The sequence below is a fragment of the Ammospiza caudacuta genome, chromosome 3 (genome assembly GCF_027887145.1).
Source record: "Ammospiza caudacuta isolate bAmmCau1 chromosome 3, bAmmCau1.pri, whole genome shotgun sequence".
Classification (NCBI taxonomy): domain Eukaryota; kingdom Metazoa; phylum Chordata; class Aves; order Passeriformes; family Passerellidae; genus Ammospiza; species Ammospiza caudacuta.
The window spans coordinates 23,313,682-23,327,744 of NC_080595.1; the positions used below are offsets into that span (position 1 = coordinate 23,313,682).

Genomic DNA, 14,063 nt, shown 5'->3' on the forward strand with positions numbered 1-14,063 from the left:
TCAAAGCCTTTAGATTCTTCCCTGCTCTGGGCGCTGAGGTCTGATTTTGCACATGTTCCTAAGAAGCCTCTGGATGTGGAGTGATGAACTTCTAGACAAAAACTCGCTGTAGGGAGGATGATAAAGATATATTATGGCATGTTTATTTGCCAAGACCTTTGCAGTCAGATGGTCATTTATTTTAGACCAGGGAAGATGTGGAATACCTAAGAAGTGCAGGACTTTAACTCATTCCTCCTTCTCTGCATTCTGCAGTTCTTGCCATATTGCCACCATATGCTGATGCCAGATGACATCTGCCAACAAATGTAGTCCATCAATAAGGCTAACTAAGGTGTTTATTTTCAAACGTGGTGTTTGTTTTTCAGGGCCTTATGCAGAAGAATGTCTCCAGTGGAAGCTCAATAAAGGGCAAAGCACCATATTCCAGTAATACGCCCCAATATATATTGGAGATGTGGCTACTCCCTGAAACAAAGGAATGACACCTAATACCTGACAAAAGACTTCTGCAGCCAGTGGAAAGACTTCCAGCAGGCTTTGGACCAGGGCCCTTAATCTGGGGAACATACTCTCAAACAGCAGAGAAATGGAAAGGTTTGACTGCATCATGTATAGTTGGCCCGGTGATGCCAAGTGCGCATGAGGCAGATCCCTTTCCAGACTCCACCCCAACAAATACACTTCCAGCCAGAGAAAATTAGGTTTCCCAATACAGTGTGGTAAATAATGGGACTGCAGCTTGGAAAGAAGCAAGTTCCTTCAGACATATGATATTGTTGTAATAGACTATGGCCACCTTCATAAATACCTCTTTTACTAGATTTTTTTGGGGCTCTTTTCTTCTGTGATTAGCAAGGGGAATGCTAAACTTCCAAATACGTGGCTCCTAGCATCAGGGAGCAATGCAAGCTGGAATCCAGATTCAAAGAGGGAGAGAAAGGTCAGGCCCCCAGCAATCTGTTCCAAGCCCATCCAAACTGGGCCAAAGCTGCTCACTTAGCTCCGTTGCTTTGCACACTGTATATCCTGGCAGGGAGCCTCTCAGCTCCTATCACATCACCAGATCAGAACAGCAGATTGATTTTCAAGAAAGCTGGAACTTGTTCCCCCCTCACAGACCTAGGGATGTGTGTCTGCTGCAATACCCTGCCATCATGGGCTGGATAAACATGCAATGAGCACGACAAGCAAAACCTACAGACATCTTTCAGCAAACCTCAGTGTTGAAATGTGGCTACTTCACTTCCAAAGCGTGCATCAAGAAAAATCTGAGCATAAAGCAGTGATTGGCACAAGACATACAAGGCCTTGCTCTGCCAGGGAGGCCCAGAGCCAACTGCAACAGCCAAGAAAACTGGGTTGGATCTCTTGGAGATTGGGCGAGAATGAGAACATCAATGATCTGCACAGATCCAACACATCTCCAGACTGTTTACAATGTCCTATCATGTTGGAGAATACAATATATCATTTATCCTTCCTTGAAGGCAAATATCCCTTATATCCCCTGCAGGCATTTGAAGGCAGAAATGAACTGCCAGTGGACCTGAACTTTGGCATTCATAAATTTTGCTTGCTAGGCATTCATTAATTGCTCTGCTTAACTATTCTCCAGTCAGCTGGATCAAATCCTGCACCAAAGCCTCCAAGCACAAAGGGCAGGAACTATGATGCAAAGGGCAGAGCTGCCCCTCCATAGTCAGGGAGAGCAGAGATGTCTCTCAGCTTTGCTAGTCTGGGCCACCCATGAGACCAAGCAGAGACGGGACCAGGAGCAGCAGCCTGCCCGAGGCTCTGGTGAACACCAGGCTCTGATCACCACTTGTGCCATTGTTTCAACCCACTGCTGCATCAGAAGAGGCAGAATTTGCAGCATTGTTTTTACATGCTGTTTGGAAGATGTAAAGTTTTGCAGGTGTTCTTTCAAGTGTACATCTTGGCAGGCCTAGAGATCTTTATGACTGTTTGCCCAAAGCCCAAAAGAAGTAATTTTATACATACTGGACAATGCCCACGCAAATAAGCAAGGACTGCTCTCTCAATCTGGGATACTGGACATCAGCTGTAAACATAACTGCAGGCTCAAGATTAGTAAGTATTATTTTGCAGAAGCCTCCATCAAATAAGTGATTGTGAGGTGTTTTCTGACCACTTCAAAAGAGTCAGTGTGCTTACACCTATTAGTTTATCAGCCTTGTGATTACAAAGTTCACCCACAGGGCTGGGGGATTTTGTGGATTGTTTTTTTTTTCCACCCCAAGGAATGAAAACCAACATGTTCTGATTCCTATCTTTCAATCATCACTATGGTAAAGATATATTACCATCACTATTTCAGCTGAGATAGCTGCTGAATTGCAAATGCTGTAAGTAAACAAAAACAAGTATAGGAGAAGGAACTTCAACAGGCTTAGCTTGCCTTTTAAAATTCAAAGCAGGGATTTAAAAGAGATGAAGCCAGAGAAAACATTGGATACTAACACCAGCCAAACAGGGAAAAATAACGAAGTTGTAAGCCTGAAAAACTGAAATGGAAAGAATGACAGATTTACGGCTGCATTTGATGCACATAACCACCGATAGACTCTCCCCAGGAAGTGTTGAAATTACCATCACTGAAATGAATCCAGAAGCTAAAAATTAAATTATCTTTCCCAGAACATTCCAATTTGGGCTTTGGCAACAACAGCTGTTTCAATGCTGTGAGACGCACGCACGCGCGCGTGTGCACGCCTGCACACACGCACCGCGCCCCGAGCACAGCGTCCCCTTTCACCGAGACCTCCCTCCGAGCCCTCACAAAGTCAGCCTCAACTCACGGGCACTCTGCAGAGTCTCTGCTTCAAAGTCTCTGCTCAAATGCACAACTGTCAGATTAAGCAATCCATAAGGAGTCTTACAGCAGCTCCAAGTTATGAATGAATGGTTATTTGTGAACTTGCCTGTCAAGACAGATGCGGTATTTGTCAGTGCAGCGTGGGTTAGATACGATGGGAAGGAGCCAAACAAGCAAAGTGAAAGGTCAGTATCACAACATTTTCCTTCCCCGCCCCTCCTCCGTTTGCCTAAAACTATGCCACAGCTTTTGCTGAAGTCCAATACAGTAGTCTATTTTTATGCAACTTACCATGCTTATTTGAAAAGCAACATTCAAGCAAGAAAAACAAAATAAAAGTGTGCACAGAGGGAGAGAAGAACAGGAACATTCTGATGCAAGAAAGCTACAGAAGAGGGATAAATCCAAGACTGGCAGAAAACAGCATACCTTTAGAAATGTGGTGACACTTGAATCAAGACCACCCTGTGGAAGCTGAAATACAATGCATTGTTTTCCTTGCATTAAAATGTAGTATTACAAGGATTACAGGTTAATTCATGTTGGAAGTCCAACCTCCAGCTCAAAGCAGGGTCGGCTATGAGGTCAACTTATGTTTTATAATTTATACAGTTATTTTTAATAACCTGAAGTCAGCACCACACTGTACTAAGTATTATATAACAATAAAAAGAGGCTCCCTCCTAAGGGGGATTCAGAGGAAAAGCTCAGCTCTACAATGAAGAGCCTGAACATGTCAATGAGCATCGCACCTGAAATGAGAAGCACTTCTCAGTCACTGTCCAAACTAAAACCTGAACAAGGGAGAGATGTTTCAAAGATCCTCTCCACACTCTGCCATAAATCTGCTGCAGGGGTGCCTGTGAGGTTCAGCATCTCCTGAAACCAAACGTGGATGCCAGAGAGCCCAAACAACACAAGATGTATTCCAGCAGAGCCTGTCTGCTCACGGTGAGCGAGCAGTCTCTCTGCACAGCTGCCTTAACCCATCCAATGGAGCCTCCAATACAAGGAGCCAGAAGCTTTCCCAGTGGCATGAACTGCCATGTTCCCTTCGGAACACCTGGCTGTTTGAAAGAATGCTCTTTAATCCAAAGAAGCAACTTCTCTACTGTGGACCAACTTGTATAGCATCAAAAACACGTAAAAAACTGTTCAGACCAGACAGGTCTAACAAAGCCAGGTCTAGCACTTCATTTCTGCAAAGCCAGTCCTGTGCCATTCAAGCTAAGAGAACCACAGCAGTGAACAGCCTCATGAGTAACTCATAAATCCAAACACCACTGGTCACACTGGAAGGAGATAAAACACAACCCCTGACACTAAGGCTTTTTTCCCCCAACATTTTATTGTCTTGTTACAGACAAATCTTTCAGTTTCTCCTCTTTACCTTGCAGCTGTGTGCTTTGTGCAGTCGGGTGCCCAGCTGTAATCACTTAACACGGCACAGACAGCAAGGACAAGCACGGGGGAGATGTTTTAAGAAGAAACATTGCTGCTTCAGATTGACTACTACAGGAGGCTAAGTGAGAGTGATGCTGGAGCTAGGCACTGACTATCCACAGCACAGACTGAAGGGGAAGCAAACAACAGCCTGTGGTGGAAAACAGGGTGCGAGCTTTCCCTAAACAAACGACCAAGCCAATCCTTTTAATCAAAACAAACCAGCAGAAACATCCGTAACACATTATTACATTAAATAATACCTGGGGAGCAAATCATCCTCAAGCTAAAAGCTGCCTGCTTGAAAACCTGCTGCATGTGGTTTCACAACAGGAACAAAAACATTTGTGTATCTTCACTCATGACTCGTTTTGTCACCATACCCTGGGGTTCCTCTCTTTATCCGTAATACAGGAGCAGTCTAGCACATCACAGCAGCTGCCCAACAGGGCCAGCCTTCTTCAGGATCACTGAAGAGTTTCTTCTTTCCCCTCTAAAATATGCTGTAAAGCATTTCCTTCTCACAGGGCTCCCATGCCCCAGTGGCAGATCTCAACACAGTGAGAGGGATTTGAACTGTCGGGCTTTCTTCATCCCTGCAAGTGCACCATAAATTGGGCCCCAACTCAGGAAGCTAATTAGGCATACACAGAGCCCTAATGCTAATAAGCCTGTTCATGTGTGTGAAGCTCCGTGCATGTCTCAGGGCTGTGCTGAAGAAGCTCACTGAGAATGACAGCCAGTTCTCACATTCATCCACTTCCTCACTGCTGGTGCAGACAGGAATCTCCAGCTGACAGCAAAATGCTGGAAGTAGTAACTTCAAAGTAGCCCAGCCATCCTGATGGCCACTACAGATCTCACGCAGAGTACCAAAGAGGAGAAAGGCTAAAACCAGTATCTAATGAAGATGATGCTCTGCTTCACCAGTATCTAATGAAGATGATGCTCTGCTTTCCTCACTCAATCACCCACTCACAGTAGTCCTGGGCACTCCCTGCACATCTCCGGCCAGGAGAAGAAGACAAGGGCACATTTCCAGAAAGGTCTCTGGGACTATAAAACATTCACTGTCAATGGCTGGAGGGTGGGGAGCAGCAGGGCACTGCTGCATATTCACCAAAAGGGCTTTTAAGTATGGGAACAGGCTGCCCAGAAAGTGGCTGAGTCATCATCCCTGGAGGTATTTAAAAGTATACCTGTGGCACACAGGGACATGGCTGAGTGGTGAACTTCACAGTGATAGGTTAACACTTGTACTCAGATGACATAAAAAGTCTTTTACAAACTAAATGATTCCACGATTCATTCAAATCTTCTCACTCACCAAACTACAGTAAAAAGTGCCTCTTTCAAACAGACACAAGAGACGAATTCCAGGAGGGTAATGGAAAGGACTTGGGAATATAGCCCTGTCTTGTAGCTCATCTGACCAGGCAGTATCAAAGAGGGGGGTCATGGGTGTTTAGCTTTTCTGTAGGCTTCATCCTCTGGAAGGAACTCGAGGACCATGTATCACTCCAGACTGCCTCCTGGACCTTCCCCCTGCTTCCCAGCTTGGCACCCTGCTCACAGCAAAAGTGGCTGGTGATTCAGAAGCCAGGCAGGAAGCACATGTGGTGCTGCCCTTCATTAGTGCACCAGAGCATGTTATTTTATTATCCCTCTCAGTATGTAGAGGACTACTGTCTAGAAAATTACCCTGTGCCTTTCTAAAGCCATTTGCAATTTCCTGGGGTTTTTCACCTACGAAGACTGCATTAAGTGTCATTCCTTATGGAATAAGGAACTGTTCCCCCCATGTCCCTCCTTGGGAAAGCCTTCACATTGCTGTCTGTAATACAGAGACTATGCCTGGCAAACACCATCTCCACCAAGAGATGCTTCAGAGCACAACCGTAGGTCCAGCATAGCTAGAAATTTTTTAAATAAGTTGTTCCTTCTGAGTCTGTTCCCATATAATTAATAACACGGGAAAGCCTGTCAGGTTGGACTGTGTGCTGTGCCAAATGCAAACACAGGTGAGCTGTTAACATTGTGGTAATGATGCAGTCAGTGCTGGGAGCCGTCTGCAGGAGCTGTTCTGGTACCCTGAAGACAAGGAACCCACATATGTGTAATTGCTGGTAAATTGAGTCCTTGTTGATAAAGTAGAAGCATGTCACTGTGCCCTGACAGCTTATAATGTTGTCTTTCATGGGGCAAATATTCAGCAGAAGGATGGCCTGTGTAAAGCAATATTCATGGGACAGAGCTCCCGAGAAGACTAATCCTAACCACCAGGGCAGGATGGAACCCATAGAGGCTCCTTCACACTATGACAGCTTAAAACTCATGAAAAAACAGGCCCAAACCCAGAAGAACTGTGTTTTCTTAGCCTAATGAGTACTTATAAACCTATCTTCAAGAATGCAGAAAACTTGAAAATTTACCTGCATTGGCCTTAAGCTATCTCTGCAAACCAGTTCACTGACTGTAGCAGAAATTGCTTTGAATGAAGATGATAGAATGGGCCTTTGCCTCCAAATACAAGTGTTGCCTGTTCTTCTCAAGTATGCCTGTTGTTCATTAGCATTACAATTCACAATCCTTAATTGTGTTGGCATTTAATTTCTGTTTACTCTCAGTGCAATAGCAATCATCACCTAGCTTAAGTATCAGGCCCTAGATATTCAGGGAACAACTGGTAAGTAATAAGCTTCTAGTGTGATCCAGGATTCACAGTAACCAGTTTTAAGCATTTACTCAGGTAACTTTGCCTAGACACAAAACTCCCAAGAACTCTGCGATGTCATGCTCAGAGAACACCATATCCAGCCTTCCTCTTTAAACTCCTCTGAAAAACCTTTAAATTCTGAACTTAGGAGAAATTCAGACTCACACAGATGCATACTGTCCTGAGCACAAGGTATGTTTGACAGACAAAAGCTTTCTGTTTCTTCCAAGTGTCTTTGTAGTACTTTTTCTGACACTTCTTTTGCATCTGTTGCTTTTGGGTCATGCAGTCCCTGACTCACTGAATTTCACCTATATCTCGATGTGTCCTTAACCTCAAGTGGACCCTCAAGCCAGATGCCCCCTTAATTCCTCAGTGCAAACTATCACTAAACCTTAGCACAACTTTAGTTTGAGCCTTAAATTAACAGCATGTGAAAAGATTAATATGAATAATTTCAAAACTAATCAGATCCCTTCTTTAAATGTTGACACAGTATTATTTATATCCCGTAAATACCTTCTTGACTAAAATTCATCCCAGGAGATTGGCATCTTGCCAGTTCTATTCATATTTACTGTATTTATACAGTACAGTTGGCCAAGGATAATATTTAAGACAAAATATGCCTTAGGGTATATACAGTATCTCTTATAGTTTTCCTTTTAAATCTCTTCATTGCTAAAAATATTTAGTCTGAACTTTAGAAAATGCTCCACTAAGACCTATCAGCGATCTGTAGTGATATATTGGTGACTATGAGTATAATTAGAGCATATTTGTAATACTTGGGTTGTAGTCAGTTTCTGAACATTAACAACTTGTGGTAAAAACTGAACCACTGATCTTTCCCATGCCTGCCTTCCAGCAGCTTTTGACCTCCAGTGCATTCACACTGATGCCCTTCTCCCTCCTACCATTCTCCAACACAGCAGACACTGCAGAGTTAAAAAAATCCACTCTGAAGTGCTGATGAGAAAGTGCCTGTGGCCGCCAGAGCTGCGCTTTCAATTTCTTCCTTTAAAATATGGTGGAGTGATTTCTTCCTTACTGTCTTTTTTGGAAAGGTTCGCTCCATCCAGCGTAACTAGAGAGCAGTGGAAAAACAGTTAACCTACTTACTCTGATGTTAGCGACAGCCTGCACAGTAGTGCTGGGTGTGCTGGCCCTCGCATCCCAAACGTCTGATGCACTCTGTTGGTAGATACCTGCAATCTCCTGCGCTCCTCCACAGCCTCCATCGATACCTCACACCAAACCTGGCCCCTGACAGCGTTTTAAAAATAGATCCTCTTTTGCCAATATCATCCAATTCACACACCACAGATATTTTAATTTTCTGGGAAGTATGCAGCTGCATTTTGGACTGCTGGGTCTCCGCAGTCTGCTGAAGCGAGGACTGATGTGCTCAGGACAGATGCACTTTACAATTCTCAGAGACTCTCTGCTACAGGGCCAACTCCCCAAACCAAGGCACTGCTAGAGGTCTTCCCAACCTTTGCCCATAGGTGCTCCTCTGCCCCGGGTATGATCTAACAGATCTCAAAACGAAATGCTGACTTCTACCACAACCACCAGCAAAATAATACAGCACATCAACGTGGAAAACAAGCATGACTTCTGTGTTCTTGCTATGGCTATGAATTATATTGAACTGCTCTGCTCATACCCACTTGGCTCCAAATATGCAGGGTTTTTTTTTAAAAATAAAGTATTTCTTCCCCAAGGGTAACAAGGGTGGAGTGTATTTATCATGGCTATTAAGGATGGTGCCATAATTACAATAATAAAATGGCTCTGACTGCCAGGATGTCCTGTACCTGATGTTGTCATTTAAGACTAAAGGAAGAAAGGGAGGCAGCTGCACAGAGCGTGGGGCTCAGATACCTTGGCTGGCATCCTAGGACTATCCCATGCAAGACAGAGCAAGCCCCAAAGCTACAACTTGCTAAACCAAAAATAAATAAGGGGAAAATGCAATTAGAAACTCTAGGATAAAGTTACCAAGATGGCTGAATTATCTATTTAAGCAAGAGCTATGTGCTTTTGAGAAACAGACAGCAAGTATATAGGGCATCAAGTGGTGGGGGAGGGAAGCGAGCTAAATGAAATGACTAGGGACTAGGGTTTGGTTATGTGAACGGTGAAGTTATTTTCTGCTTCTGGTATTTCACTTTCCTCGGTATGATGATGATCTAGATTCTTTTAAGGCAGTGCGGTGCTTTTTCTTTCTTTTTTTTTTTTCTATGCACTTAAGCTTCACTACCAAAACAAAAAGGCACGTAATTATGATTATTAATCATTCTAAGTGGATTTGGTCAGCACAGAGCATTTGTACCCCTTTTTTTTTCTTTTTTTTTTTTTTTTTTTTTTTTTTTTGTGCTAAACGTGGCATGGATCACCAGAAGGTCGTTAAAAAAGGCAAAAGGTAGACGGGCTGAGACAGGTTCCAAGAACCGAAGCTACCCAGAAGGGAAAAGTTTTTCTGTACCTCAAATGAGAAGTGCCCACGAACCGAAAGGGGAGGTTAGTTAAAGTGGGAAGAGGAGGGAGGACGTCTCTGTCCTCTCTGAGCACCTACGCGAACAGCAGTCCCCGGGACAGCGTTCTAAAGGGACACACACAAGACGAGCTGGCAACCTTTTTTTTTTTTTTTTAAGACCTCCTCTCCTTTTCTTTTCAGTTATGGAGAGATGGAAACCTGCCCGTTCCAGACACTCCAAGGGAAACAAGAGCAGTGGAAAGATATTGGCTCTTTCTGGAGGCTGCACACGGGGCTGCCGGGGAGGGAGCGGGATCCCGGCAGGGGGAACTGTGCCCAGGTACGGGGGGCGGGCAGCACAGGCACCCCCAGGAATCCCGAGGGGACCCCACAGGGGTCTGGGGCAACAGGTGATCCCCCAGGACATACCCACCCAGTCACGGGTACCCTGCCACCTAAATTAAACCCTACAAGCCGCCACCTAAGCGATGCTGAGCGTGACAAGCGAGCCGAGCGAAGAAGGCAGAGTTCGATGCTTGGGGGTGCTATTTAAAGGCGCTGAGCACCGCTAAGCCTCGGGGGCGAAATTACGCACGCATGCACACACACAGAGGACTTACTTTCGGGGTAAAAAGGCTGCATGTCTATTTTGTAAACTTCTTTGGCATAATACTCCTCGTCGCTCCTCTCCCTCTCGCAAGTGGCGGCTCTGTGGTTGGCTTTTTCCTGCAGCAGGTCCCTGGTGCTGTTGTAGATGGAGATGACCTCCGGGGGCACCTCCTCGGGCTCGGGGTACTCGTCCGGGGGGCTGGTGAGCTTCAGCTTGCTCAAGATCTGCCCCCGGATTGCCTCGATCCTCTTGCGCATAAACTGATCCATGTCGAGGGTGCTGCAGGTAGACAGGCTGAGAGCCACGGTGGCCAGATCCACGGTGAGGAGCACGCTCAGGAGATAGCAGTGCATTTTAAGTGTTTAAATACAGCGCCCCCCCCCCAAAAAAAAAAAAAAAAAAAAAAAAGTGACCTTAACAACGAACGACAACAAGAAAAAAAATTCAAAAAGTAAAAAGGGGATCTGTGCAAACAAAGGGGAGATCTGCAGACAAAATGCTCTTAAAAACTGGGCTGCGAGAGCGGCCCGCAATCGGAAAACGCACGGGAGGCGCTAGTGAAAAAAACACCACTAATATGAAAAAAAAAAAAAAAAAGGAGAAAAAGAAAAAGCAAGTTGCTACAACTAGATAAAAATTCGGGAGCGGAATGAACCGGACAGCAAAAAAGGAGGAGGAAAAAAGCCCCCAGATACAACAAACCTGCAAATCAAGTAAATGGCAGAGAGGCTGCTCTCAGCGCGCTGTAAAACAAAAATCTGAAGTGGTGGAGGAGAGAGGGGGGAGGAAAAACCCAAAAAAAAAGGAGGAGGACGAGAAGGCGCAGTGATGGGTATCGCAGGGCGCTGCCGCAGCCGGCAGAGAGAGGGTGCCGGAGCGGCGCTCAGCCCCGCCGTGCGCCCGCGGCGCCCGACGGCTCCCGGAGGGCAGCGGCAGCGGCACCGCCCCGCGCCCGGCGGCGCTCAGCCCCCGCGGCGGCGCGGGCGGGCACCGAGAGCCGCGCACGTGTGCGCCCGGCCGGCGGCGCCGAGCCCCGGGCCCCGCGCGGCGCGGCGGCAGCGGCAGGCGGCGGCTCCGGCCCCGCGGCGGCGCCCGGCGCCCGCGGCGAGCGGCGATCCCCGGTCCGGCCGCGTCCCGCAGGCTGCTGCGTGCGCCCCGCGCCGCATGCACCGACCCACCCCCGCCCGGGCCGCTGCGCGCCGCACAGCTCTTCCCAGCTCCCTCCTCTTCCTCCTCCTTCCGAAACGCCAACCCCGCGCCGCAGTCAGCGAGGCAGCGCCGCCGCGCCCCGGCAGCCTCCCGCGGGTCGCAGGCGCGGAGCCGGCCGCCCGGGGCTGGCCGCAGCGCAGCGCCGCTCTACCCGCCCGCCGGCCGGCCTCCCCCGCGGGGCTGGGGCTGGCCCCGTCCCCGGCGGCTCTAGCGCTCCGCCCGGCGCCCCCCGCCTGCCGCCCCCGGCCCCTCGGCTCTCCCTGCGCGGAGGGGACGGGTGCCAGCAGATAACATCACGGCCGAGCAGGGAGAGGGAGATTTATACGATCTCCCCGCCCCACGTGCTCGGCTCGCTGCGAAGTGACGTGGAGGGGCTGCGGGAGCGGAGGGCTCCGCGCCGCCGCCCGGCTATTTATTCCCCTCCGCGCCACCCGCCAGGGACTCGCCGCAGCCCGGCCGCTGCCGAGGTGCCTCAGCCCGGGGCGAGGAGAGGCGAGGCAGCCCGGAGTCGAGAAGGAAAAGCAAGTCCTGCCAGGCTTTTATTTTATTTCTTTTTAAAATAAAGGCTTTAGTGCTTCTTGCACCTATTATTAAAGTAATTGGGCCAAATAGCACTCTGGCGTTAGAGGAAGAATAACACGCCTCTTGGACACCTCTCAGACGCGTTCCTGTTCAAGGTTGCGGGGCAGCTCTGCCCGCTGCTCTGTCACAGAACGCTCTTCGGCACTGCCCCTCGCTTTCACTTCCAAGCGTGTTTTGGGCAATGCTCGCTGTTCCCCGGATCCCTTGGTAATCGGTACTACCGGCCAAGGAGGGAGAGACCACAGTTGAGGAGGATTTGCTCCTTTGCAGAGGTCTCCACTTCTGTCAGAAGTGTGCAAATACATCCTCATCTGCACTTGACAGAAACTCTCAAGCCCCAAATGCTCTGGCTATGCCTGTAATTCAATTTTTCCGCTGCCTCTTTTGGCCAACAAACATCACAGCCTCCATCCATACCCTACTCTGCCCCAGGGAAATCACTCCACAGTCTACTAGGCATCCCTCAACTTAATGCCATAAAGCTTTTCTTTTACAGTTCATTTATCACCACTGTACATTAACTTTAAAAAGTGATCAAGTAGCCTTTTTATTTACTCTCACCCATTTTACATTCCCTTCTGAATTAAGTTATCACAGGTTTTACTTGCCAGAACTTTCCAATAACATCATCCTAAGTGGGGCAAGGGTGTTTTTGAAGAACCTCTATTTTCAGAGATGAAGGAAGATGTACAAAAGGTACTCAAAGGGCCATAGGTGTTCCCAAGAACAGCTCAGCCATTGCCAGTGGTATTACGGGTAAACACACCCAGGAGGAAGGAGGTAGCATGACTGGGACCTGGAAGCACACTGAGAATCACGCAAGACACAAACCAGCCCAACACCACCAAAGGCTTCCTCCAGCTGACCACACCTCAGGAACAATCTTCTTTCTGCAAAATTTTCAACTGTTTTCCAAAGCTGGAGACTGCCAGTCCCCAAATTAAATGTGAGTTTTTCCTTCCCAGCAAGGAAAAGTGCTTCCTGTGAGCAGCTGTGTGCTGGGCTGATGGAGGCACCCAGCAGCATGGAGCTGCCACATGCTGTTTGCCTTGGCAGGGCTCTGCTGCAGGGGAATCTTGTGCCAACACGGCCAGCTAACCTCGGACTGCTGTGGGTACCAGCAACGATGGCATTCTCCGAGAGATGGAGGAGCTACGGAAATATATTTTTGACAGGTATGTGTACACACAGAGACCTAAAATAAACTTCATTCTTTACCAGCACGTGGGTATGTACAGCCCTATGTGCAACCAAGATTGCATCCTCATGATGCAAGAGTTAATAGTGCTTTCCACTTAAATCCATGAATTCCTGCAAGGCCAGATTAAACCTCTCTGCCACAACATCACTCTTTTACTGCCGTACATGTCAATGTCCTGCTCCTACTGACCTCAAAAACACAGCTGCAGTGTCAGGAATGGCAACGTTTCCAAAATTACTCAAATAAACAAGCAAGCTCAACATGTAGACTCAGCTGGTTTCACTTCTGCAGCACACCTGTACAAAACCAAGGGGACAGTTCCTCGAGCTGTTACATCTCACAGCTCCACTGCTAGCCAGCTGAGGAATCAGCTCCGTTACACGAGGTACCTCAACCGCAAATACTTCTAAAGAAAAGGGTTATTAAATTATTTCCTCCAAAAGCTACAGCTGAAACCATGAAGGAATTCCTTATACAGCAACTGCAGCCCTGTAACACTTGGCTTTGCATGCCACTCACCTTGAGGGTTTCAGAGCAGTGACTGGGACAGTGCTGGACACCCTCCTCAGGGAGGGAACTCACCCCATCTCTCAAGATCCCTCTGCAGTAACAACCCACCAGATTACAAAGTGTTTTGATCCTTAAAAGTTTATTATTGGTGGGGGAAAAAACCAAAAACCCAACCAACCCAACCTTTGCAGTGCCTTTCACACACCCTGTGCCTCAGGGATGCCCTGCTAGAGGCCATCAGCCCCCATGTGTTCAGTGCCCAGCTGGCCACGCTGCCCAGGGAGATGCAGGGGGTCCCAGCTCCAGAGAAGCTCTCCTTGTAAGCTGCCAGGGACCCAGCCAGGCTGACAGCAAACCAGTCCGACTAGATTTTAAAAGTTGCTGGGATTCCTTCTGATTTGGCAATGATTCCTAAGTGTCCTTTAGACCATCTAGGAAAAAAAAATTAATATAAATCTTGGGTTTGTTCTC

The 14,063-nt window shown here is 47.5% G+C and overlaps 1 protein-coding gene across 2 annotated transcripts in view; it reads right to left on the bottom strand.

The window, feature by feature from the left end:
- Nucleotides 1-10,443, bottom strand: part of TGFB2 (transforming growth factor beta 2) — a 58,168-nt gene extending 47,725 nt beyond the window's left edge. For both annotated transcript variants that reach the window (XR_009274535.1, XM_058801310.1), the window contains exon 1: nt 10,101-10,443. Coding sequence is in view for 1 of the 2 variants with exons in the window: in XM_058801310.1 (XP_058657293.1) it covers nt 10,101-10,443 (343 nt within the window). In the remaining variant the exon portion in view is untranslated. The remainder of the gene's footprint in view (nt 1-10,100) is intronic.
- Nucleotides 10,444-14,063: the final 3,620 nt, after the last annotated feature.